The 26,516-nt window shown below is 46.9% G+C and overlaps 1 protein-coding gene across 8 annotated transcripts in view; it reads left to right on the forward strand.

The window, feature by feature from the left end:
• Positions 1 to 12,147: 12,147 nt before the first annotated feature.
• Ano6 (anoctamin 6) overlaps positions 12,148 to 26,516 on the forward strand; it is a 180,031-nt gene continuing 165,662 nt past the window's right edge. For 4 of the 8 annotated variants that reach the window (XR_015624134.1, XR_015624135.1, XM_087557551.1 and 1 more), the window contains exon 1: positions 12,148 to 12,536. Coding sequence is in view for 5 of the 8 variants with exons in the window: in XM_087557551.1 (XP_087413677.1) it covers positions 12,464 to 12,536 (73 nt within the window). In the remaining 3 variants the exon portion in view is untranslated. 8 annotated transcript variants of the gene reach the window in all.

Below are 26,516 nucleotides of genomic sequence, written 5' to 3' on the forward strand. Positions count from 1 at the left end.
AGATTTTCTTAGCTGTGCCTGTCTCAGGGAAGTGAAGCTCAGGGAAGAGGTGAGATCCACAAGTGTTGCACAGATAGCTGTACCAGCAAGCCAAGCTCTATCTTTGTCACTCTGTGGAGACCTCTTTATGCCCTCCAATTATCACGTGTCCTCCGCGTGCCTTGCCTAGCATGGCTCTTGCCTCAGCGTGTGCATCCAACCAGCCGTAGTCCACGGAGTCCTGACAAATGCAGCTCCACTATGCACTGGAAGGCGGACCAATACACACAGGTTGCTAGCGAAGAATCTTTCATCACATGTTCCTTCGCATGTCTGCCCGAGCGAAACGCCATCCAACTGTATTTCCAAAGAACCCTTAAGTTTCCACTTCAGATGGGGCAGCGAGCTTCCCGAGTCCCCGAGGTAATGCTGGGTTATGTTCACCCGCCAGGATGCGGTTAGAGGAGTTTCTTCCAGACCTGACAATTCTGAATTCAGATAAGCCATCGATGAAGGTGAACCATCATGCCTGGTATGAAGATTGAACAAGAAAATGTACACATTAGGCAGAGCATGTCCCCAAAGGGGCGCATGATAGATTTTTGCTGTCTGTCCTTCTGCAGTTTAGAAATACGTGTTTCGTGTATGTTGTCAAAGAGTCTAGAAAATACAGAGACGAAATGTCAAACAGTTAAATGCTATGATTTTTCACTGTATAGCGACATTACATTCTCAGGCAAACCAAACACACTTCGAATGAAATCAGGAAATAACCACATTTATCAGATAAAGTCCAATTCCTCCAGTCAGTGCCTCTCCCCGCTTCCCGGGTGTTTAGTGTGATTCCTGGTCTGTCATGTCGTGTCTCTTCTCATTTTACTGAGAGAACACTGCTCAGCCAGGGTACCAAAAGTACTTAAAGTTAGCATCAGAATCTAAGCTCACTGAGGGCCGGTTAGAGTACTGGCCACCTCTGTGTCCCAGGTACACAGCACACGGAAGACCAACCACCATGTCTCGGACGGGGACATTGTTGTAAATCACCTTAGCTATTTCATTTCCAGGATTTCTTTTCTCCTCCCAACCAAGGAAGAACCTGGCACGACAAAGTGAACAGCTTGCCCAAGTTGCTGCGGGTTATAGGCAGTCTAGTCAAAACTCATAGTGAGCTTACATCCGGGGGCCTTCTTGTTTCCAACTTAGCTACTCTGTGTGTAGAGCCTGTTGGGGGAAGGAAACACTGGTTTGAGATATGCATCTTGAAGGAGAGAAGGGAAGCTGGGGTTAGGAACATTCTACTCTATTTGTGAGTGAGCATACATCCCGCAATCTAACAGCAGTGTTCATTCTCCCTCTGGCTTGACTCTTAGAAGATGCAAACCCTTTAAAGAGACCCCGCCCACTTTCTTCCGGTAACCTGCAATACCTGCGGGGACAGGGATTGGGGGATGTTCTAAAAGCCTCACCGATGAATGGACGGGCTGGCAAATCTTTAACCTTTGGAAGTTGACACAGAGTCCTAACTGGGCCTCACAGTTTCCCTCTAAATGATTTGCAAGGTCCTTTGCATTTTCATCCTAAGAATCGAAGAGACGGGGAGCGGCTGACCGTCAGAAAGATAAGGCAGTGCTCCACAGCCCGCCTCACCCTGTGCAGGGCGGGTTCACGGAAGTAGGTTGGTTAGGACTCATGAAGAAGGGAGGTTTTGTCCCTACTACCTCTTACCTCTCCAGGCATCTACTCCAGGAGTTGTTGAAGCAACGATCCGAATGGCACTCACTATTTAAGGCCCACATTTATTGGGGACATTTGTCTATTTTTTTAAGAAGGCGGCAATGGGGATGTTGGAGCAATGGCTCAGTGGTTAAGAACACTGGCTGCTCTTCCAAGGGAACTTGAATTCAGTTCCCACCATCCATCAGGCACACACGGGCGTGGTGCGCATACATACCTGGCAGAAGTTCCCATACTTTTGAAATAAAAATTTAAAAAAAATGTGAAGCGGGTGAGGATAGAACGTTCCCGGTGGGGGAAATGATCTCTTTTAACCATTTTCTGTTCTGACTCAGAAAAGCAGTGTTTGACCTCTCCAGACCTTCTCCCGGTGGCTTTTCAACAAATAAAAAACAGAATCTGAGATGGAGTTCTGCGGTAGAATGCTTTCCTAGTCCCGAGTTTTACCCCCAGCGCTGCAATAACGAATCGATCCTTAAGTATGCAGACTTGTAACTGATTATCCTTTCTTATTTCTTCTCGGAATCTACTCACCCCATGCCTTAGGGTTTCACTGCTGTGCACAGACACCATGACCAAGGCAACTCTTACAAGAACAACATTTAGTTGGGGCTGGGTACAGGCTCAGAGGTTCAGTCCAGTAACCTCAAGGCGGGAACATGGCAGCATCTAGGCAGGCATGATGAGAGAAGAGCTGAGAGTTCTACATCTCATTCCAAAGGCAAGCAGGAGACTGGCTTCCAGGCAACTAGGATGAGGAGGGTCTTAAAGCTCAAGCCGACATGACACACTTCCTCCAACAAGGCCACACCCACTCCAACAAGGCCACACCCACTCCAACAAGGCCACACCCACTCCAACAAGGCCACACCTCCTAATAGTGCCCTTCCCTGGGTCAAGCATATTGAAACCACCATACCCCAAATAAAATACTATTTATTCACTTATAGTATGTATGCACATATGTGCTCCCAGGTTTAGACAGTTTCTGCAACACTATTCATCAAATAGCATACATTTGTTTCTTCTCCAAGGCTGTGGCCAAATACCGAACAGAAACAATTTTTTTTTTTTTTTTTGGTTCTTTTTTTCGGAGCTGGGGACCGAACCCAGGGCCTTGCGCTTCCTAGGCAAGCGCTCTACCACTGAGCTAAATCCCCAACCCCGAACAGAAACAATTTAAAGGAGGAATTGATTTTTTCTGACTCAGAGTTTCAGGTGCTTCAGCTTGGCTGCTGTGCTCCTGCCCAGTGACATGGCATGCTGCAAACAGACCCGGTGCCTGTCACATCAGCGGAAGCCAGGAAGTGAGTCTTCAAGCTGAGCTGTATTCTGAAAAACCTGGCAATCTGGAGAGCCAGAGCGAAATCTGCCTTCTAAATTCTTTTCTCATTATCGGTTTTACAGAGAACCGGAACAAAGAAACCCAATTAAGAGTTCAGGCTTATCCTTCTGGCCAAGTGACCCTTACCCCTGCGATTGCCTTCCCATCTCAAGTCTTCCTCTCAGTATCGGGGGACGGTTTTTAGACCTAAGGCCACTGAGTCTTGTCCACTCTTGGTGTGTTTTGTGTGAAGTGTGTGTGGGTAGAGTCATTTAGAACAAGAACCACCAGCAATCTGCAGTCCGTGCAGATTCTTCCCTGCAAAACGCGTACAAAGGCATCCTTGCAATGTTCCCAGCATGGTGTCCCTATCCTGCATGTGGGATAAGATCGTCACGTGTAGAAGCAGGACGAAAAGGAGGAGTACGAAGGTTGCAGAAATGCATTTGGGCCCAAGGAGAACTTGGGGCTAGATCAGGTTTAAATGGTGGAGTTAACGTTGGAGTAAACATCTCGACGAGCTAAGGTACATCTGTCTGGAATTTGTCAATCTTGATCAAAAAACCTCAGGCTTCTGTTTTGTTTTCTTGCCAGTGTGTGGAGGGCTGGAGCGGCTGGCACAGCAGGCTGGGCTCATCCGAAGGGAACAAGCAGATTAACAACCACCGTAACCCACACGGAAAGAGAGCGATGGTTCTCAACAGCTAAGAACAACGTGTCTGTTTGCAAACCCCATGCCTCATCTTTGTAGATATGTTCATTGTGCATTTTAAAAGTTTTATGATGGTGACTCTTGACTTGGGCTCTCATTTCTACAGATACACCATCTCCCTCTTACTGTACCATCTTTCTCAGAGTCCACTTAACACCTGACCAAAACATTCCTCAGGAACCAGGTTCGTTGGATTATTCACTGCTCTGAGAAGTCTTGTGATTTCTTCCAGAATCATCTCTTAGGGAGAAATGTGTAACTGTTGAAAATGCTGAATAAAAAAACAACAACCGACATATCACATGGTGGTTCTTTGCGACTGTCTCCTGGTAGATTATTCACGGGAGGAAACAGCGCCTTGTCAATGAGTCAGGGAAGGGACAGCATAATCCAGGGGTCAGTAAACACTTCTGAGAGGACAGAGGAATCAATAGTCCCCATGCATAGATCATAAATGAGATGAAACTCCGCAGATGAGAGAAAGGCGCAAAGAGGGCTTCGGTAGTTCTATGAGTTGACTCTATCTGTAAACATGGACTCCTCTGAGGTCAGTTGTAGAACACACGTGAGCACAATACCAGGGTTCGATCCCCAGCAGTGAGAAAAACAAACAACAAAAATCCCAGACCAGCATGCTGTTTCCACTAATTTAAAAAACAAAAGAGCCAGGTGTGGTAGTTCCCATCCACAGTCCCAGCACTCAAGACAGCAGGAGGATTGCTCCAAGTTCAAGGCCATCCTAGTTGTGTTACTATTTTTCTATTGCTTTGAAAAAAATATCATGACTCTACTAGGGTTTTCTAGAATAACAATTTATAGACTGAGTCTCTGAATCTCTCTCTCTCTCTCTCTCTCTCCTTCTGTGTGTGTGCATGTGTGTATTACTAGAATATATACATATATACTACACACACACATATATATGTATATATATATAATTATTATTAGAATGACTTACAGGCTGCAGACCAATGGCTGTTTACCAATGGAAGGTCCAGGAATCCCTGAGGATGACTGTCTCAGTCAGCCTTTATTAGAAGCTGTAGGCCCTAAATCCTGGTGGAGGGAAAGAACTTGGTAGCAAGGTGAGGGCAGGATGGTAGAGCCAAAGTGTCCCTCTTCCATGCCCTTAGGCAGGCTTCCAGCAGGAGGCGGGGCCCAGATTAAATCCAGATTAAAGGTGTGTCTTCTGGACTCAAGATCTTCCCTTCCAAAGTAAGCAGAAATCCCTCCCAGGTGTGACACCCCCTCCCCCCCCATTTTTGAGTTTTAGTTGATTCCAGATGTAGTCAGGTTAACCAAGAACAGCCACCACACTGACTAAAATCGTGTTACAGAAGAAAGAGTTTCTGCTTTGGTTCCGGAGGGACAGTTCATAACGCTGGGGGACACAGGACAGCAGGCAGCTAGAGCAGGACGCTGAAAGACCACATCTTCAATTGGCATGGGGAGCAGAGAGAGTGAACTGGAAGCGGGGAGAGGCTAGACACCCTCAAAGTGTACAACCCCAGTGAGATTCTCACTCCAGTAAGCCCCAACCCTTTAGGGGTCCTAAAACCTCCCCAAAGGACACATTCATCTGGGGGCCCACTGTTTAAATACCTGAACTTATAGAGGACATTGTCCATTCAAGCCCACACATTGGGGGACATAGTGAGCTCTGGGCCAGCAGAAACTAAACAGTGTGACTGATATAAAAACAAAGGAGAGCAAAACAAAGCACACACTGGCCAACGCAACAGAGATCTCCCCATGGGTTTACAGTCGATTGACCACACGCTGACGAGAGATCTCTGGGGTAAATCCATATGCTTCCAGTCAATTGACTTTGAACAAACATGTGAAGAACACTGGGAAACGACAATCTCTTAATGAATGCCATTGGGACAACCGGATGTCGGTATGCAAAAGAATCAAATGCGATTCGAATCCACACCTCAAACCTTACACATCTCACCTTACATACCCAAATCAACTCAGAATGGTTAAAAGACAAAGATATAAGAGCTGAAGCTGAAAAACAGGCAAAAGACCTCATCAGGCGTTTGCTTAAAGAAAGCCCACAAACATGATAGGTGTATGAAACAATTCTGGACGTTACAAACTAACAATTTTTTAAAAGGGCAAATTAAAACGAGCCCACGTCTTTTAGAATGACTATTGTTTTAAAAAACAAAAGAAAAAGATGGCCAAGGATGAGAAGAAACCTTTATGAGTGTCTGTGTAGGATGATGTCATCATGCAGCAAGGTGGGTCCAGGATAAGGCAAAGCCTATCCCGGATGAGAAGGAGGGTAGGTGGGGAAAAGTCTAGGAAGGAGAGAGGAGGAAGAGAAGCAAGAGAATCAAGATGGAGACAACGGAACCGGGCGATCCAGATCCAGGTGGTCTAGGTCAATTTTATCTTGTCTAGGTGGGCGGTTTCTATCTTTATTAATTGGTGGAAATTTATTCTGTGGATGTATTGTAGATTGATAATTTAACATATAAATCTAATTGTTAAACTACAAGTCTCTAGAGCTTTGATTTTACCAGGGGACGTGAGCAAAGCTCCCGGTGAGCAGAGAGAAACCCTGTCTCAGTTCTTGAAGCCTCGCTAGGCTATAGGACGCCTGGGGCTAGCATGGCGTGATGCCACACTAGAACAGCCCGTGGAACACGATGTGTGAGTCAGGCGTGGTAACAACCCGCCAAGGGGACAGTGTGGGAAAGCAGCTGGCAGAGAAACAGCCGGAGTGCACGGCTCCCGAGGATCCACACAGCGTGAGAATGCTCGGGTACCGGTAGCCGCCGACCCCATTTTTATTCTTACTGCAACATGTCTGCTTGGAATGCCAATTATAATGCCGCCAAGGAAAGCAGCAGTTCCTCACAAAACCAAAACTACCATGTGACCGAGATATCAGATGGAAACTGTCAGAGAGTACCCGCTCTCGCGTGTGCATTCGGCACTTGTCACAACAGTCAAGACACCAAGATACCAAGTGTGGTATTCTATGCATGCAATCCCAGATATCCTGAAGTAGGGGCTGGAGAATCCAGAATTATAGGCCAGTCTGTACCACATAGAAAGCTCAAGCCCAACCGGGGTTATCAACTGAGACCCCTATCTTAAAAAGCAAAAAGCAAAACCAAAAGAGAACACCCAAACAAAAATGACTTGGAGATGTGGTATATATGGCATGTTTTTATTCTCTGAAGAACTGCTGATTGGCTGAAACCAGGTCTTCCTGTTTCCTAGGCTGATGAAACTCCTGGGCCACAGCATCCTAAGTGTTGCGACTACAGGAGCATGGCCAGGATAGAATTTAAAAAGGTATGATGGTTTGTATAATCTCGGCCCAGGGTGTGGCACTATTGGAAGGTGTGGCCTTGTTGGAGTGGGTGTGGCCTTGTTGAAGTAGGTGTGGCCTTGTTAGAGTAGGTGTGGCCTTGTTGGAGTAGGTGTGGCCTTGTTGGAGTAGGTGTGTCACTGCGAGCGTGGGCTTTGAGACCCTCATCCTGGCTGCCTGGAAGCCAGTCTTCTCCTAGCAGCCTTCAGATGAAGATGGTGAACTCTCAGCTCCACCTGCACCATGCCTGCTTGGATGCTGCCCTGCTCCTACCTTGATGATAATGGACTGAACCTCTGAACCTGTACGCCAGCCCCAATTAAATGTTGTCCTTATGAGAGTTGCCTTGGTCATGGTGTCTGTTCACAGCAGTAAGACTCTAAGACAAAAGGGCAGTCTCACAAAGGCAGACAATAAAGTGGCAGTGTTCCAGTTACAAGAATAGGATGCATAGATTTACGTAGTCGTGATGACCATGGTGACGAATAAGGCACTGTGCCTTGACTAGTAGCGCTTGGACATGCACACACACCCCCATCCGCCCATCCACCCACCCATACCTTTTGTTTTCTTTTTATTATAAATTACAGGATTTCACTGCCTTGCCCTGGCTGACCTGGCAGCCTCCTGGAGCATTGGGAACACCGGCACGTGCGGCTCTAATGGACCTCTTAATGCCCTGAGTCCTCTTGCCAGTGGTTTGTGGAATGAGAGTTGAACTGCTTCATGCGGTACATGGACTCTTGTGGAAATTTTCTCCCATTACGGCACCATTTAAGGAGATACCAAGAGTCTTGCTTTTATCCCTCCTGGTAAGTGGTCTCCTTCTACGTTATCAGTAACAGTCCCAGTACTTTTCAAAGAAGGCGTTCAGCAGAACTGAGCTAATGTGCACTTACTGCGGCTCTAATTGGCCCCTTCTCGCCACCCCGTTAGGCCACACCCCCTCCGCTACGCCCCCTGGGGAGATTTGCAACTACTTTGCCTTTTGCCTAGAACGAGCCCTTCTACTAGTTGCATACAGTAATCTTCAGTTTCTCTAGGTCTTCCCTAAAACACCACAATAGATAAGGCAGTTTGGGTGTGTGGTAGCCAGAAGGTAAGCACAGAACTATTTAGCGATGGGCTGGCTAACGCAGACAGGGAGAAGAGAGTCAAAATAACCATTACTTACAAAACTTATGTCTGTCTTCCAGTCTCAAGATTATCGGTTTCTTTGCGGATCTGGGGTCATTCCTTGGTTCGCGCAGCTTGAGGGCAGAGATGTGAACTTTGATTGGGCCCGCTGAGTTTCAACCGCATAAGAGGGGCGCAAGAGATCCCCAGTGTGCCCAGTCTGGGAATATGAACAGAGATCTAGACTGCAAATAGATGGTGCGGAAGTCTCCATGTACACAATTTTCAGGGGTCAGTGGTGTCCCGGACAAGTCCCTCTGAATAGAAGCACCCAAACATCCTGTCCTGGAGAGAGAGGTTCCTTGAAAGTCAAGAAGGAAGCCTCCTCATTCTCAGAAAATTCCTTAAACTTACAAGAATCTGAAACCCCACCCCCAAAGTTACATAAACAGCAGCAGTCACTGAGGAGAGATTTCCCAGGTCTGAGCTGCTTGAAGTTAATTTTGACCGGCTGAACTGCACACAGGTCCTTCCGGGAGCGTAGAGGAAGCAGGGCTCTAGGGTGCCAGAGCTGGGTTGGGCTTTTCAACGATGCATCTGCCTTTAAGCCATCAGCGCTCCTATAACTCCAATACCCACTGGCTCACCGTTTTGGACTCGAGTGGCGCTGTTACTTGGTTCTTCATCCCGGTCAATCAAGTGTTTGCTAATGCCTCTCTAGAAAAAAGTCACACAAGAGCCACAAGATAAGAACCGTAACGGTGCTGGAGGGATGGCACAGTTAAGAGCGGCACAGCATCCAGGTCCGGCTGCTCACAACTCCAGTTCTAAGAAGGCCTGACGCCCTCTTCTGGCCTCCTCAGGCACTGCACTCAAGTGCACAAATCCACACACAGGCGTATACAAATAATTAAAAATAAAGCTAAAATATTTTTAATAGAGTTCTTTGTTCAAAGAGCATCTACGGCTCAGTAGCTGTGGAGTCTCCAACTAATAGGTTGGTGGTCTGACTAGCTGCTTTGGACCGGGATAGAAGGCGAGTCAGGTATCTCTCTCTGGCTTTTCATGGCAATCCACATGGCTGAGATGGCAACCTCTGTGTCTCGGCATGAGTGAGATGTTCTTACTCTTCAGTCTGGGTGATTGAGGTACTGGCAGTCCAGGTCAGGGACAGCTGCCACCATGACCCTGACCCAGGCTTCCATAGTGATTTCAAGTATGCTCAGGAGGATGGCAGAGATCGAAGAACACAGCAGCTGCCTGCAGAGGGTCCATTTTACAGAGACCCAGAAATGACAGGACGAGGGATTGCATGTGACTGGAGGCATTGCCCCAGCTGACCTCACTGAGAAAGTTAAATTTCACAGACAATGCTATTTAGAAATTTAAGCTTGCCTGGTGGGTGAATGTGGTGCACTCCTTTAATTCCAGAGCTTGGAGGCAGAGGCAGGCGGATCTTTGGGTTTGAGGCCAACCTGGTCTAGAGAGCAAATTCCAGGACAGCCAGGACTATATGGAGAAACTCTGTCTCAACAACTCCCCACCCCAAAAAAGAAAGAAAGAAAGAAAGGAAGAGAGAGAGAGAGAGAGAGAGAGAGAGAGAGAGAGAGAGAGAGAGAGAGAAATTAATTTAAGGGGCTGGCACTGAGAAATGGCTCAGTAGTAAAGAGCACTGACTGCTCTTCCAGAGGTCCTGAGTTCAAATCCCAGCAATCATCTGGTGGCTCACAATCATCTGTAATGAAATCTGATGCCCTCTTCTGGTGTGTCTGAAGACTGTTACAGTGTACTTACATATAATAAATAAATAAATCTTTAAAAACAAAACAACAACAACAAAAAAGGGAAATTTAAGATAGCAATTGTAGGGTTTTAAATTTTTCAGGAGCTTTGGAATAAAGAGGCCTGTGAGAGCACACTGGAAGCCCACAGAGCTCTCCTTTTTGGGGATAGATAGTGGTTAAGACTGTGGAACAGCATCAGTTCTATATGGAAGGAGAAGAGGGCTGAATGTTGCATCCATTGGAGTACCAAACAACTGCAGGCTGGACAGAGAGAGCGTCCCGGCTGAAGACAAAAGAATGGGGAAGTATTTGGTCTGTGAACCTGATTTGGAAAAGCTTTGCAAATGCAAATACACCAGCCACATTATGCCTCGAGCATTTTATCTCACAAACTATGCATTGACAGACATTTTTCCTTAGGATTAAGAGTATGGCTCCTATCCGGGACTATTAGAGTATTTTTTACAGCATATATTGATTGATTTTTAAAAATGCATGAGAAAAACTGTAGGACATGTATTAATGTACCAAATGGGGTGTACTAATAATAGACTCACAGCTGGCCTATGTAAATAATTCCATTTCCTTGTGGCAACAGTCATCTCTACATAAAAAGGCCACAAGGCTTCTGTAACACTTATCAAGCAACAAGCAAATGGGATCTCTAAAACCTCTGAAGAATTCCAGATGCCTCGCTGAAACTTACTTCAGAATCAAACCCAAGAATTTTCTAGCTACAAGTTAGTGTTCAGCAGTCTTAGGTCAGAAGACCCAGGGCTTCTACATCCGCTGAGAACCTTGGCAGGGCAGTGATGAGACCTGGAGGGTTGGAGAAGTGGGTGTGAATGTCTCTCGAGACAGTTTCTGAGGTGTTTATAGCAAAGGCGCCACCCCTGACACCGGCTCTCTGTGGTTGCAGACAAGATGCTCACCTGTCTGGGGCTCAGGTGAAACAGTGGCAGTAACTCCCATGGGGAGATGAAGCGACCACTGTAACACGTTTAGGAACAGACACAGCACAGGAAAAGCACCACGTATGTATTTGCTGGATGAAGAACCGGAAACTCTTCCTGCAACCGACACACCTCTGGAACTGAGAGTTCAGTAAGGGCGCCCCTTCCCTTCCCTTAACCCTCCCAGTCTGTCCTGAAGCCCAGTCTTGCTTCAGAACCCCCTGGTTCCCCCTCTGCAGTGCTGGGATTACAGGTCATACATAGCTGGCATCACAGGTCTCAGATAGCATTACAGGCCATAGACAGATGACATTATGGGTCATTGCTGGTCCCCCTCCCTCTCCCCGCTTCCTCTCACAGAGTCTCCTCATCTTCTCAAGATCTCCAAAGTTCTGCAGTTACCTTTCATGTTACAAATAGTCTTCTTTTGCACAACCGGACCCTAAGAAGCAAGGAGAGCGTTTCTTGGTCGTTTTCTCTAATCTGTATTGTCTTTTTTACTGCATACTCGTGGTTAAATTCCTACGTTAATATTGATCGCAATGTTTTTTTTTTTTCCTTCACATGAGAATATTAACTGTATGGGGGTTGGGAGTGTAGGCTGGTATAGAATGCTCCCCTAGCACGCCAACCAAGGGTGCTGGGCTGGACTCCTAGCATCTGGGAGGCGAAAGAGGAAAAAGGGTAAGAAAATGAAAGAATAAAACACAGGGAATGTAGTGTCATTGAACATTAAACTAGGTACGGGCTCAGGAAGCAAGTGATTCGCCAGGGAATGAGTGACACCCGGGCACTGTGGAGAAGCCACCGTTCACCAGCGTCCTTGACAGCTGCGGTGCAGACCGGCGACCCAAGGACTCCGTACTCCCGCCGCATTTGCTCCAGTTCTTGGGTTGTCAGAGCAGCATTCCTTTACTCTCTGCCGTCATTTCCCCCTTTCCTTTCTTTGTTCTTCCTGGTACTATAGTTTCCCATATTGTCCTATTAAAGAGTTTACACGTAGCTATGACGTGTTCGGCATAGTCCCGGGGCTTGGAGGGGGAATGCAAAACCACATCCCCTGCATCCGGCGACCACTCCCCGCGTGTGTGCTCCGTCGGGCGGGGACAGAGAGGTGCGCACGTGTATCGTTTCCCCCACACCAATCGGGCACCTTGTGACGCCTCGTCACTGTGCAGACTAGTTTAAAGACCCTGGCGAGCCCCCTGGAAGCCGGCCTGCCTCTGCGGCTGGGGCGCGTTCCGCAGGCGCAGCCAGGCTCGCCCAGCCTCTGCCACTCCCCTCGCCCAACCCCTCCTCCCCTAGCCCGACTTCCTCCCGGGCTCCTAGAAGCCGGGGCGGTTTGATCTGGGGCGGGAGTGGCGGTGTCCCTCTGGGCATGCTCAGTTGCACAGCTGAGCAGCGCTTGCCGAAGCAGAGCGCGGGCGTAGCGAAGCGGGGCTGTGCTGAGAGGGCTGAGTGGAGCTTGCGGCCCGAGCCGAGCGGAGCCGAGCAGAGCCGAGAGCAGCCGAGCGGCGGTCTCGGGGAGACATGCAGATGATGACTAGGAACGTCCTGCTGAACATGGAGCTGGAAGAGGACGACGATGAGGATGGAGACATTGGTGAGTGCCAGAGCCGGGGCGCGCGGAGCCGGGCCGGGGCGAGGGGCATCCGGGGCGGACGCCTTTGCGCGGAAGCCGAGGCTCCCGAGCAACTTTGGGTCTTTTTCCTGCGTCGTCTCTGGCAGTGTTTGGGGGGACCCCGCGCTCGGGTTCACGACACACCTGAGCAGGATTCTCCGAGGCCACAGGCTGCGCCGCAGCACCGGCCCGCAGAGACACAAACAAAAGGGCTGGAGCTTCGGGCGCGGGGCAGAGACGCGGGGCGACGCCGGGTGGAGGAAGATGGCACATTTCCATCAGGCCTCCTGGATGTCAAAACGTTCCCTCTCACGGCCTCCAAACACTTTACAAAGTAAATTTAATAGTTGGGTGTGGCTTTTCCTTCCTTTCAGGTTTTACTCACAGACCAATCATAGGAATTTGTTAACTCCCTGGTCTAGCCGAACTTGGGAATTCCACGCCGCGATCAGCCTTGGCCTTTCATTGTGATAGCGGTTTATCAGGCACTCATCTCTGTGGACAGAGCAAATAGTATTCCCTTTCAAGTAGAGGAGAGAAGTGCGCGCAGGTTAGCCTCCCTGGAGCCCCACACTGTCAAGCACAAGTTTCTGATTTCCCAGAGTTGAGCGAGTTTAAGGCTCTGCACCTGGCGGCTGCTGGGCAAAAGATGCTACCGTTTCATGCGACTGAACACTAAGTGACCATTTACACAAAATAACACCCGTGGGAGCAACGTTAAAAAGTTACACTCGTGTTAGCCCAGTTAGTTTCTTGGGGGAAATATTCTCGTCCGCTATAATGACGCACTCAAGAGAGATCAGGAATAGGATTGACATAGGCAAGAAGCTGAGCAAGTAATTGCTGCCGTCAGATTTCAATTTAGACAGGAAATCTAATTTGGGCTAGCCTCTGTTACATGATAGGTATCATAGGTTGTCTTCAGACCCTGCCAATAGGCTGGCCTCACTTTCAATGATCCACACTTTTTCCTTGAAGTAAAACAGCCGATGCAGTTAACTACCTCTGCTTCTTTTTACCGAAGCCTCCGGTATTTAGAGTAGGACCTTAGAGAGCAGACGGCCTGTTTTGGCAGGTCACAAATATTTAAGCAGATTCTGGCCATTTTTGGTTGTCCTTTACTGAATTAGAAGTTGAATGTGGAACACAGTTATTTTTGTACCAGACAACGTTTTACCAAGCCTATGAGTGTTTATGTCACTACAGAAACCTTCTTGAAGGTTACTGCAGTAGGTTGATAGACTATTAGAAACTAGTTCTAATTTCCAACCGTGGGAGAGAAGGCCCTGGTGAAGTGGAGATTGTAATGAAAACCTCTGCCTCCAATCGCGTAGTATGAAAGCTCTTGATTGATATCTTTCTTCAGTCCTCGTCACCAGTTGTATAATCGTTTAAAGCATAATCAGCATTGATGCTAGTTTCTGCTTACATTTCGCTTAGCTTTAAAATTCAGAGCAGGAAAGTTACTTAGACACGAGCCCCCCCCCCCCCCCCGACATCATCTAAGGCTAATCTCAAGCAACCAAAGTAAAACGTTTTAAAATAGACGATGGTATCACCGAGGTGTCCCGCCCACATGTGTGAGGCAGAGTCTTCTGGGAGACTGGGTTGTAGAGCTTTATACACAATTACTTCAGGTTGTTGCTGCTCGATACTTAGTTGCCGCAGGAGTGGCCTCCTTATGTGGAATGAACCTACATGGAGAACTGAAAATGGTGTATTTCCCTTGGTGTCTTCCTTGTTTGCTTAAGTCATGGCCACCGGAAGTAATGCCTGAAAGGTGCAGTAAGGAATGAACCCACGGGGGCACAGTGGTTTTTGTTTTGTTTTGGAAAACCTGCTCTGATTTTCACCAAGGAGCCACAGAAATCTGGTGTAGGTGGCAGTTGCAGAAGTGCCCTAGCAGAGATGGCTTTAACTGCAAATGACTGGAAAGGCGGAGGGTGGTCTGTCCTTGGCAGCTTTTGTCTCCACACTCCCCACCTCCAGTTCATCAGTGAGCTGATTCGGCATCACTTCTCCTTGATATAAAAAGTGGTGGATATAGGACAGGTGAGATGGGTCAGTGGGTGAAGGCACCTGCCACTGAGCTCGAGGCCGTGAGTTCAATCCACGAGACCCACATGATGGAAGGAGAGACTTCCACACGTTTTCTGACCTTCATTTCTGTTTTGGCTCTTTTGTCTCCCCAACCCCCAACCATCTTTAAAAAAAAAAAATGGATAACAATAGCTTTCATGACAGAATGTAGATGATCTTGGTTAATATATTTCTTTAGTGCGTCTCACTCCTCTAACAGTTTGTATCATAGGTTAAAAGGGCTTTTATTTTCTTGGATTATCTGTGGTTCAAACCCTGCCAAGGGAAAGTGATTCTAGACACGGGGGCTCTGAGGAAGAACTCGGGGTTCAGATGGATAAGTTCGACAGCTTTAGGCTCACCATCTGTTTTTGGTAGTTGACTTAGTGACTTTTCATGTTGATTGTCACTTGGGAAAATAGACAGAGGTCATGTTAGATGATGGTCTGGCCATTCATTTCTCAGTTCTCTTTCAGCGTTGCAGTCTTAGAGAGTCTTATCTACCCATGTGGTCTATTCCCACAGTCCATTTCATGTTTAATCATCCCCGATCTAGTCCTGGTCTGTTGGGCTTCATGAACAGTGGTTGAGTAACCCTTCTGGGCTAAGTGCAGGAGGCTGTGTGGTAGACACCCTCTGTCCCAGGATGGGGGGTCCTTTGAAGCATTAAACGTCTCTTGTAGAGGTTGGCTTTGTTGAAGTGTGTGCAAAACTGGAAGGACGGACAGCATGAAGGGGAACTTTCCAGAAGAGGTGGTTAAGGGTGTGAAGCCTGGCCTGTGCAGGGACACAAAGGCATAGACAAGTTTCCAGGGCAGAGATGCCAGGCTGGAAGGACGTGGAGGGACAATCCTGTGGAGAATCCTCCATTTTGAAGATCTTGAGCTGTCTGTTACTTGGGAGCCCCAGAAATATGTCCTGGAAAGATCAGATCTGCATCTGGCAGTGTGCTGGGAAGCAGAGGGGGAGATGGGAATGTTAACCTTCCCAGGATTTGGGTTTAGTTGTGACTGCAGTGACCCAAGGTTTAAGGAGTGTGTCTCTGAGCTTACAGAAGAAGGACCATCTCTGAGCATCTGGTTCTAGCTGTCGCACCTAGCGTAAGTCCGCCTCTTGAGCTGAGTAGTGGGAAGGAGTGAAGTCATTCTTTACTTGACTGCTTCCAGCCTCAGTTCCTCTCTTTCCCTGTGACTCATCGTCCTCCCAAGCCTGTGCATTCTCATATCCCTTCTTTCTATCTTCTGTGTCCTTCATTCATTTGTTCTGCTCTTGTGTTTCTTCGTTCTTAGTATCTCTACAAGATGTACGTGTGTGTGTGTGTAATGTATATGTGTGTATGTGTGTGTATGTGTGTATGTATGTGTGTGTATGTGTGTATGTGTATAATGTATGTGTGTGTATGTGTGTGATGTATGTGTGTGTATGTATATGTATGTATGTATGTGTGTATGCGTGTGTAATGTATATGTGTGTATGTGTGTATGTATGTGTGTGTATGTGTATGTGTATAATGTATGTGTGTGTATGTAATGTATATGTGTGTATGTGTGTGTGTATGTGTGTATGTATGTGTGTGTATGTGTGTATGTGTATAATGTATGTGTGTATGTGTGTATAATGTATGTGTGTATGTATGTGTATGTGTGTGTGTGTATTGTATATGTGTGTATGTGTATGTGTGTATGTGTGTGTATGTGTGTGTATATGTATGTGTGTGTGTAATGTATGTATGTGTGCGTATGTGTGAAATGTATGTGTGTATGTGTGTGTGTATATGTGTGTGTATGTGTGTATGTGTATAATGTATGTGTGTGTATGTGTGTATAATGTATGTGTGTATGTATGTGTATGTGTGTGTATGTGTGTGTATATGTATGTGTGTGTATTGTATGTGTGTGTATTGTATATGTGTGTATGTGTATGTGTGTATGTGTGTGTATGTGTGTGTATGTGTGTGTATGTGTGTGTAATGTATGTGTGTGTGTAATGTATGTGTGTGTAATGTATGTGTGTGTATAATGTATCTATGTATGTGTGCGTATGTGTGTAATGTATGTGTGTATGTATGTGTGTATGTGTGTGTCTGTGTGTGTATGTGTGTGTAATGTATGTGTGTTATTCGTTTACTTATTTTTATTTTATTATTTTGGAGGTAGAGTCTCTTTTAGGCAGGCTGTCTTTGGACTCTTTAGGTAGCCGAGGCTGGCTCTGAACACCCGATCCTCCTGCCTTTCCTTCCTGAGTGTAGGGATACAGGACCAAGCCACCACACCTGACTGGCTCACTCCCGAAATAATTTAACATAACACTTAGCGGTTTTACGGCCTTGTGGAAATCTCTTCTGTGTTATCTGAGGAGTACACACTCCTAGTTCTTCCGCTCCATCGCACACCTTATTGCTGTGGTCATTTACTACTGCTGTAATCAAAGGGTGTGCCGAGAGAAACCCTGGTACGGAAGTGGTACCGAGGAGAAAGCTTGGAATCTTGCCAGTCGAGCTGCAGAGAGGTGTGGGCAGCAGAGCCAGCCAGGAGGTCTGGGAAGACAGATGACAGATGGGGCTGTGATTCTTCTTTTCTTCTCTCAAGAGAGTAAGACTTTATTGAAACATTAGGTTTAAATGTTTGGGGCTGGGGAGATGAGGTAGCTCAGTGGTTAAGAGCACTAGGTGCTCTCTAGGACCTTGGATCGATTCAGAGCACCCACATGGCAGGTTCCAGGGGATCTGGGACTTCATCTGGATTCCGAAGGCACTGATACTGCATGCAGGAAAAAAATAAAGTCAACTCTGCTTGACAAATCAGCTGTGCCTGGAGACCATAGATTGGCACTCCTTTCCTGTACGACAGCCAAACAGGGAGACCAACCTGGCCACGCTGGCTCTACTTAGACACCACCATCAGAAACTCCATCTAACTAACAGCAGTTTGCGATTTAAAGACTCATCCATTTTACCCAGAGTTAATTACACAGGCATGGTGTTAGAAGTATTTCCCCATCAACTGGGACTAAGCAAGTGAGCCTTTAGGGTTAGTGCGTGTGCAAACCCACTACTGGTACACCTGTAATCTCAGCTTCTGGGAGATGGAGAGGTCCACATTCTTAATATGCCAGTAGCCAATTTGCACTGGGACTCATTATCCCCTCCCCCAATCTAATGATTACAGTCAGTAGCCTCAGGTCTGTTATAGTAACTTAAGGTACAGTGGTACCCACAGAAGAGGGCTGTGATTCCTACAGCCACCATGGGTTAACCCCTCAAGTGAGCCCAACAGGACTACCCTCAACTTATGTATTATATGTTACATTCATATGTGTACATGTGTGCACGTGTGTGTCCATGCATTTTTTTTTAAACAAAAGACTGAGAGTTAAAAAAAAAACCCACAAACTGTGAACAAATTCCTTTCTCTTTCAGCCTAGCCTTGCCACACGCTGTCATGGCTGGCCGTCCACATTCTAACTTCTAAGTCAAGTAAGCAGCTTTCCAAAATGTCCTCTAGCCTTTCTCAACTCTGTGGCAACCTTACTGTTGTGCATGGGACAAATGAGCTCTGAGAGAATTATTCTGAAAGGGTGGGGTGGGGTGGGGAGGGTGCCACAGTAGCATGTGAGACTGGTTCCCCTTTCCCCTTTAGAAGCCAAGAAATTTAGCTCTAACTTGCCCACAGACATTTCCACTAGAGATACAGTTTTAATTCTGACGTTTGTGGGGGGGGGGGGGTATTACAGTATTTGGAATTGCGTGATATGTGCCAAAGTTACGTAAAGGACAGTATTGAACTCCGAAGGTGGTGTTTGTCGTGGACTAGATTGAAATGGGGGCATTTAATGGAAGTTTTCCTGTGGCTAACACTTTGTTTCGCATTACCAGTACACCCGGAGCAGAAGCTGTGGTCTCACCGGGAGATGGTTCCTGCCCTCATCTCCACGCTTTTCACAGAGTAGGTGTTTAGCAAAGCATTTGTTATAGGGCTGGTTTAGGTTTTCATGTCACATGGTTTAAGCCGCCTGATCCAGTTTAGACAGGACATTCAGGCTGGGGGTCCATGTGAAAACAGCCTAGCTTTAGAACAAAGAGACACCTCTAACTACCTTCAGCCAAGGCCCTGTGCTTCTGGAATGACTCCTCAATTTTAAGACGGAGGGTGTCGGGGTTTAATGCAGCCACGTGGTCGTGCTTTGCTCTCACTGTTAGGGACCCCCCACCCCCCCCCCCCCACCCCCCCGCCTCTCGCATGCCAGGCAAGTGGACCCTCGCTGAGCGCCCGCCTGGCCCCGTCATTCCTCTGACTCCGTTTTGCTTCTCCTTAGCTATGTCTCTGTAGCTCTGCAGTTAAAATTAATTGGCACCCGTCCCAAGACACAGCCAGTTTGAAGAGCAGAAGAATATGGCAACAGCAGATCTTGGATGCGGCCCAAACTGCAATGGAGATACCGTTCAGCCAAAGCATCCAGGAGAACAGGGAGAGGGTTAATGGCTGCTCTTCCCACCTCTGTATTTATGGGTGCCCTGGCCACATTTCTGAATACCGATGGACAGACCTCCTTGCAGGAAGTTTCTTCAGTAGCCCAAAACACAAATAAAAGGAAAAAAGCAGTCTTTTGAGGAGCCCAGATGTTAGTTTTATATTTAATTTAACTTTTATTCTAGGACATCTGAGCTCTACAATTTGTGGCATCTTTTAAAAATACAAATAACTTAAGATTAGGAAAAAGAGGGTATTGATCTTTGAAAGTTCTCTCTCTCTCTCTCTCTCTCTCTCTCTCTGCAATATTTCTTTTAACTTTGTTAACTTTACCACTGGGTCAGAGTCATAAATAGATGTTCTTTTACAAAGTACAAATATGCAAATTAAAAGTTTATTTATAACGTTTGTTTTGTAGAAGCCAAGGCTCTGTTTACATAATTGAAATGTTATGATCTCTCCAAACATTGTAGCTAGATAGCTGAAAAACTAAGGTTTGTCTTTGCACACTCTCACTGAACTATCTGAAACATTCTTTTTTCTGACTTGTGCTGTTTTTGGAGGGAAAAATGTTCAAAAGAAAACCAACCAGTACTTCGTTTTAAAAACAGTCAGAACTCTTTTGTTTAAAGGTTTTACTCTGATTTACACAATGATTTGAAAAAGTTGCATTTGTTTGAATGATTATATTTCTTTCTTATGAAACCGGTTCTGAGTGTTCCAGCTGTGTAAAACACAATACTCTACTTCTGAAGAAAAGGAAAGGAAAAGAAAAAAGCCAGTATTTCTCAGTAACGTGTAAAGAAATGGTATAAGTTTAATGGCTTTGGGTGTTGCTGAAGAAGAAGAAGGAGGAGGAGGAGGAGGAGGAGGAGGAGGAGGAGGAGGAGGAGGAGGAGATTTTTAAGAGCTTCTTGCTGTCTTTGGGACAAAGGCGTTTGCTTTGGGAGGACTGAAGAACTTTTTATGGAAGAAAAGGAAGTCCATAAGGACGCTTGCTGCCTTTTGCTGAGTGCGAGGGAGGGAAACTGACTTAGTGACGTCTGAGTTTGTGTCAGCTGGGACGAACCTGTGGTATTCACCTGGTGCCCTTCACCTGAGGCCAGTTTCTCAGCTGTCTCTTCAGCCCTCTGGGGTTGCTGGGAGGATGTAGGGTAATGTTTTTAGACCAGGAAGAGGCCTTGCCCAACCTACCCTCTCTTCAGTAGTCAGTACCCTCCATCCTCTCTCTTCCTCATCCATTCACCGGAAACTGTGTATCAGGTGCCATGCTTCTCACTCAGGCTGTAGTTTCTGGTCTTGTCACAATGTCTCCATTGCAGCGGCTTCTCCCTTTTAAAGGCAGTCATGGGAACTGCTACTCTTAACCTCTGAATCCACTCCAGGTTTTTCTCTGACCCACAGCTGCCTGTTTCTGTTATATCTTGTATACCCAGGAGCTTAGTGATTTCCTGGCTGGGGGCAGTCATGACAGAGGCCGTTCTTCAGCCTGTGCATTTAAGGTGAGAGTTAAGGAACAACGGCCAACAGTTTCTACAGAGGAAATTATTATTGGGTTTTCCCTGTATTCTCATAGTTAGGCTAATCATGTTTTCCAATCCCCAGGAAGCATATTTTTATCAGGAATTCTTCTTGGGGGATCTTAGCTAAAGGCTGTAGGGGTTAATATGTAGTAGGTTTCTTAATACATGGCTGATGAAATGTGGAGATTTCAGCTCCATCAGTGGTTTCTGTCGTACATACCTTGGACTGGTGGCTGTCAGTCCGTGTCTGCAGAAGTATGTGTGTGCACCTTCATAGTAGGCAAAGAAGGAGACATCCACCTAGGTGACTGTGGTGGTTTGAATGAAAATGGCCTCCAAAGGCCCACAGGGGGTGGCACAATTAGGAGATATGGCCTTGTTGAGTGGGTGTGGCCTTGTTGGAGTAGGTGTGGCCTTGTTGGAGGAAGTGTGTCACTGGGGTGGGCTTTAGGGTTTCAGAAGCTTAAACCAGGTCCAGGGGCCCATTCTCTCTCCTTGATGCCTATGGATCTAGATGCAGGACTCTCAGCTTCTTTTCCAGAACCATGTCTGCCTGCACACTGCCACGCTTCCTGCCGTGATGATAATGGATTAAACCTCTGAACGGTAAACCAACCTCAATGAAATGCTTTCTTTAATAGAAGTAGCTGTGGTCTCATGGTGTCTCTTCTCAGCAATAAAACCAATAAGACAATGCCTGGCTCTTCTTATGAAGTAGCTCTTGAAACAGGACAAGAGAAGGAACGGAGGGTGATAACTAGTGAGATTCTTACTCAACAGAGCTCTGCATGACCCCACGGTAAATGCTAGAAATTATGTTCGCCATTCTACAGAGGGCAGCCAGTCAGGAATCTCCTGAGAGGGAGGGAGGAGGGGCAGGATGCTTAAAATGCTTTTAACCTTTCCACTCATTCAGCCTTGGAGTTCTCTGCCAGTGTGTATGTAGAGGGTATCCCTTCCAGTCTTATTGTCTCTTAATGTCTTGTGGAATCCAAGGGTATCTGGCTCGTGACCTCCTCAGCAACGTTTTCTTCTTTGCGAAGACTTTTGGGATTATAGGGTTGCTTTGGGAATCTCTGGATCTGGAAGGAGAAGGGAACAGGCCATGGACTGGGGGAATCTTCCTCCATTTTGGATCCTGGGAGGGATAGACCTGGTCAGCCAGAGGTCTGAGTCTGAGGGTGAAACCTGAGTGGGCCTGCAGGGACACACTCTGCAGATGATGGAGAAAGGGTGGATCTTCCCTGTGTTCAAAGATCGTTTCTGCCATCTGCTCAGTGATACCCTCACTTTTATTGGGTCCTAGGTGAGGACTGACATCCTGCCATGCTTTGGCCAGCTGTGATGCAGACTGGTAGCCTTGTGCTGGCCTGGAGTCTGTCCTTTGGCCGCTTGTGACGTGGACGCAGTTCCTGGGTGGGTTGGTTGCTTTGCCTTTTCATCTCACCGCAGCTGCATGGCCTTCTCGGTTGCTCATCATTTCCCTTAGAGCCTTTCCTTGTCTGCCTCTACACTTCATCAGATGCCTTTGCCAGGCTCTACCCAGAGATACAGAGCAGGGCAAGTTCACAGTTTGGTCCAGACATCCCCCCAGCCATGTGACCTTGAGTGATGGAAGTGACCTTCCTCTGTAAAATGGGGCGGGGGCGTGCAAGGTGTGGGAATATCGAATGAGTAATAGCATTTAAAACTTGGACGTGCTTGCAGGACTCTGGCGCCTGCAGAACTGAGCCCTCCACAACTGTCAACAATGTTGCCAGTGCTTTGTGTAACTGTTTTTAGCTAAATCTTAACCCAGGGTTACCTCTTGGTTATTCTGTAGTTTGTTCCTTTTCCCTAAGCCAGTGACTTCCACACTCCCTCGTCACTTTGTACTTCTCATTTCTTACTGTTGCTGTCTTGAGGGCAGTGGCCCTAGTGGGAAGCATGATGCCTGCCTGCTGCTTCTGTTCTAATGAATAAGAGAAAGATACTGACCACCAAAGAGCTGACATACAACTAAGGACTTTGGATAGTGACCGGCTCTTGGGTGCGCCAGTCGGAGGGTTAATACATGCAACACAGTGGATGGGTTTCGTTTCAAAGGTCAGTCAGTCACAGCCAAAATATGAAGAAATTTAAGTGACCGAGGTGTTTAAAATCAGGCAAGATTTTACAGTAGTAGTAGATGCATTTTGTAACAGGGTTTTATCACCTTGATACAATTGTAGTAAGAAAGATAGGACATAATATAAAGGGTCATTGTGACAGATACTTTGATAGCCTTTATTCTAAAAATGTATAAGAAATAAGACCATACATATATGCATACATGCAAAATATATTTTGATCATACCTCATGCTTACCTCTTACCTCTCTTCAGGGCAACTTCCCCTGAAGCCACCTAACATGTCCTTTCAACTCATGTTCCTTTTCTCTATGGTCCTCCCCAGCCCCCATTAAATAACCACTAAGTCAGTTAGTGCCAACTGACTAGATATAGGGATTGGGTTATCCACTGGAGCATGGGCAACCTATCAGTCACCACATTCCTAAGGAAAAGCGAGCCCTCTTCTAGCTTGGGCCTTGCGAGCCCCTCCTCATCCATGCTATAATTTTGGCTACCTTGATTCTTAACAGGTCTTATGCAGGTAACCATCCCCGTGCGTTCATGCCTGTAATGGCTGCGTCATTTACAGCATTCCTCAGTTCCCCGCCTCCAGGCTACATTCTATCCATCCCTCCTTCCTTGATGCTCTCTGAGCCAGGGGTGGGAGCACTGATTTAGAGAGTCCGTCTGAAGCGCGGTCACTTCTTCTCGACACTTGGACGAATCCGCACTGGCCGTTGCCCACTGCACCGGGAAGCTTCTCTGACCCCCAAGGATGCGTGCGTCACAGACACACAGTGTACACTGCTGGCACAGCTGCACCAAGTTGGGAGGTGATGTTCCTATCGTTTTTTACGTTTTTGTAATCGTAGGGGAATTTAAAAGGAAAAGTCTGAATTGTTTAATTGTCCATGAGACTTAAAATTTCCTGTTCATTGGGTAGCGTTAAAAAGTGTGAAAGTTGGGGTTGGGGATTTAGTTCAGTGGTAGAGCGCTTGCCTAGCAAGTGCAAGGCCCTGGGTTCGGTCCCCAGCTCCAGGAAAAAAAAAAGAAAAAGAAAAGAAAAGTGTGAAAGTTAAACAAAACACTTCTGAGGACACAAAGGAGTACAAGTAGATAAAGTGGAAGGTGTGAGCACACTTTGTGTTATTGCCCTTGTAGCTCTAAAGCTTCTGGATTTAGTGATAACAGAAGTGAAATCTGGGTATCACTTGCAGGTTAGGTGCAGGAGACAATGCTTTCTCATTTCACATACTGAGAAACTTGGGGACGATTGATTGGTTGTGTCCAGGTGTTGGGGCTGGACGGTAGGCTGCCCCTCCAGGAGCACCAGCCTTAGGCCAGCTAACGCATTGCATCTCCTTGGGGTGAAAGAGAGCAAAGTGGGAAGGAGAGGGGAGTTGAGTTTAAGGTCATTTGATTGACATTTCTGCCTTTCATAGAAGCGACTTCTAGTGTAAGCCTAATTCCGTTGTTCAGTCACAGTACCTGGAGGTCCAGCCTCTGCCATGAGGGCCGCTTGCGTTTCCTGCCTTCGTTTAAATGTAGATAGTGTTTAGTGACCACTGGGTACAGGCATCTATAACAGACTCATTATAGCCTACAAATCATAGAGGAGATGCGAACGCTTGCAGACAAGCCTTTCATCATGCTCAGGGCAAGCAAACACCAAAGACCTCTTAGCGGTCGGGTAATCATGGATTTCCTGGGCGTTACAGTGACCTCAGCTGTGGCTTCTGGTTCGTTTCAAGCTCTGTGTCCTTCTTTCGAAGAGTTCTGTCATAGGTAGCGCTGACTAACTTATTTGACCAGGAAAGTTCCTTTGAAGTCTTGACTGGATTGCCAGCAGTGAGCCCTGCTGGCAAAGCAAACCTGATGATTTTGTTTTTTTGTTTTTTTGTTTTTTTAAAATCCATATGCATGGAGGTTTCATTTAGGCCAGCACACTGGGATGGCCCCACCTCACTCACTGTATTCGTTTGGTAGCTCTGAACTGAAGACCTCCTACAGGAGGTCTATGTTTTATGGGCTCTGAGGATACAGAAGCAGGTAGAGACAGCCTGGACGTTGGTGGAGTTTGTAGTCTAGGCTTGATCTGTGAGAGCCAAACCCATGTAGGAGTCTGCTCATTCAGCGAAAGTCCCTTCAGTGCCTTGTGTGCTAGCTGTATGGTCTTCGCTCTGGGAATTGAGCAGCAGATAAGACATAAATGGCCCCTGTCCTCAGAGCATGGCCCGCCTGGCAGGGTAAGACAGACATATCAAGTGGTTGTAGCAAGTTATATTTAAAGGCTGTAAAAGGAGAGCAAACCAGGATGGCACAGTGAGAAGAGAATCTTGGGCGTGCCCACCACCATGCAGGGGGAGGCCTTCCACTGGGGGATGACTGGCCGTGCAGCTGTTATTTTCGTGGTTCTAAACATAGCCTGATCTTCGGGGAGCATGTCTTTCAAAAGCAGGGCTGGGAAAAGGCTCAGATGTACACTTGGCAAATTTGTGAAACCCTGTGTGTGTTTTGCGGGCTTCCAGGTCCAGTTGGCCCCGGGGTTAGGATGATTTTCGTGGTCTTTCACGCATCTCGCAGAGCTTGTTCACAGTCCTCAGCCCCACTATTCCTCCATGTGTCTGTTGGCTGCAGAAGCTACACTCGGTTAGAGGCAACAGGTTCCTTCACAATGGCTTTACTGTTCAACTTAGCATAATCGTCTCCCTTCTGTAAGTTTTAAAGGGGAGCTGAGACCTTTGAGGTTGTCAATCCTGTTAGTTTTTCTGTGTTGTCAAAGGAAGAGGGGAGACAGTGGGTGCTGCCATTCCTTGCTCATGGTCTGTTCCTCTCTTGACCTCAAAGGCATGGGGACCTAGAGGAGAAGGAATCTTCCGGATTCTCAGCCACATTCTCTTTCCTGGCTGCTCTCCTGAGGGCTATGAATCACTTCTATTGGGAGGAGAAGGGACTGGCTTTGCTGAGAGTCACAACCAAGCCCCTGGGGCATGAATCAGAAGTCCTGTGAAGCCAGAAACCCCACAGGTGGCTTATGCTAGGCTCCAGCTTCTCGGTCTTGAAACCCTAGCTGGAGAAATCTCGCTCTAGAATCTCTTCCCTGTGAATAGTCAGAGCACCTAGAGTGATATGGAAGGGTGAAAGTTAAGGCTTGTTTTGTTCTCAGGTCAAGGGGCAGGAGGGCATGAGAACAAACTTTGATCTCATTTGCTGTTGAAAACAGTCCTCTTGCTCAGTGTCCTGTATTAGGCTGTACGTCCTAGGATGGCATCTCAACTTACTTTTATATCCATTACCTGTGGTTCCTGGCCAGACGGGAGTCTTCTTTATGGGTGAGTTCGAGTAAGTGAGGCTGTCTTCTGCCATGCTTTTTTTTATCTGACCAGGAGCCTGATCCAGTGATACTCTTGGTTAGATTTTTAAAGTTCACTTCGTGTATAGTGATATGCGCTGTTAACTGTGCAACTTGGCAAGTTCAATCCTGGGTCTGACTGCCACCCCCACACAGGTGGAGGCCACTCCCCTCCGCCCTGGTGCCCCCATTCCCTTTCTCAGCCCAGGGGAACATTTTAATGACCTCTCCTGTAAACCGAGTGTGTCAGCTGTTGGAATTTACATGAATGGAACCAAGCAGAGTGTAATAATCTTTCACACCTGGCCCTTTTCATGTTGCATGGTGTTTTTTTTTTTGGGGGGGGGGATTAATCTATGTGTGGCTTCTACTCCCGTTAGTTCCGTGTATTTGAACTGCAAGAATATCTGGAAAAGAACTTTTTCGGTTAAATCTTAACATGCTACCTA

Source organism: Rattus norvegicus, chromosome 7 (assembly GCF_021556685.1).
Source record: "Rattus norvegicus strain SHRSP/BbbUtx chromosome 7, alternate assembly SHRSP_T2T, whole genome shotgun sequence".
In the NCBI taxonomy this organism is placed as follows: domain Eukaryota; kingdom Metazoa; phylum Chordata; class Mammalia; order Rodentia; family Muridae; genus Rattus; species Rattus norvegicus.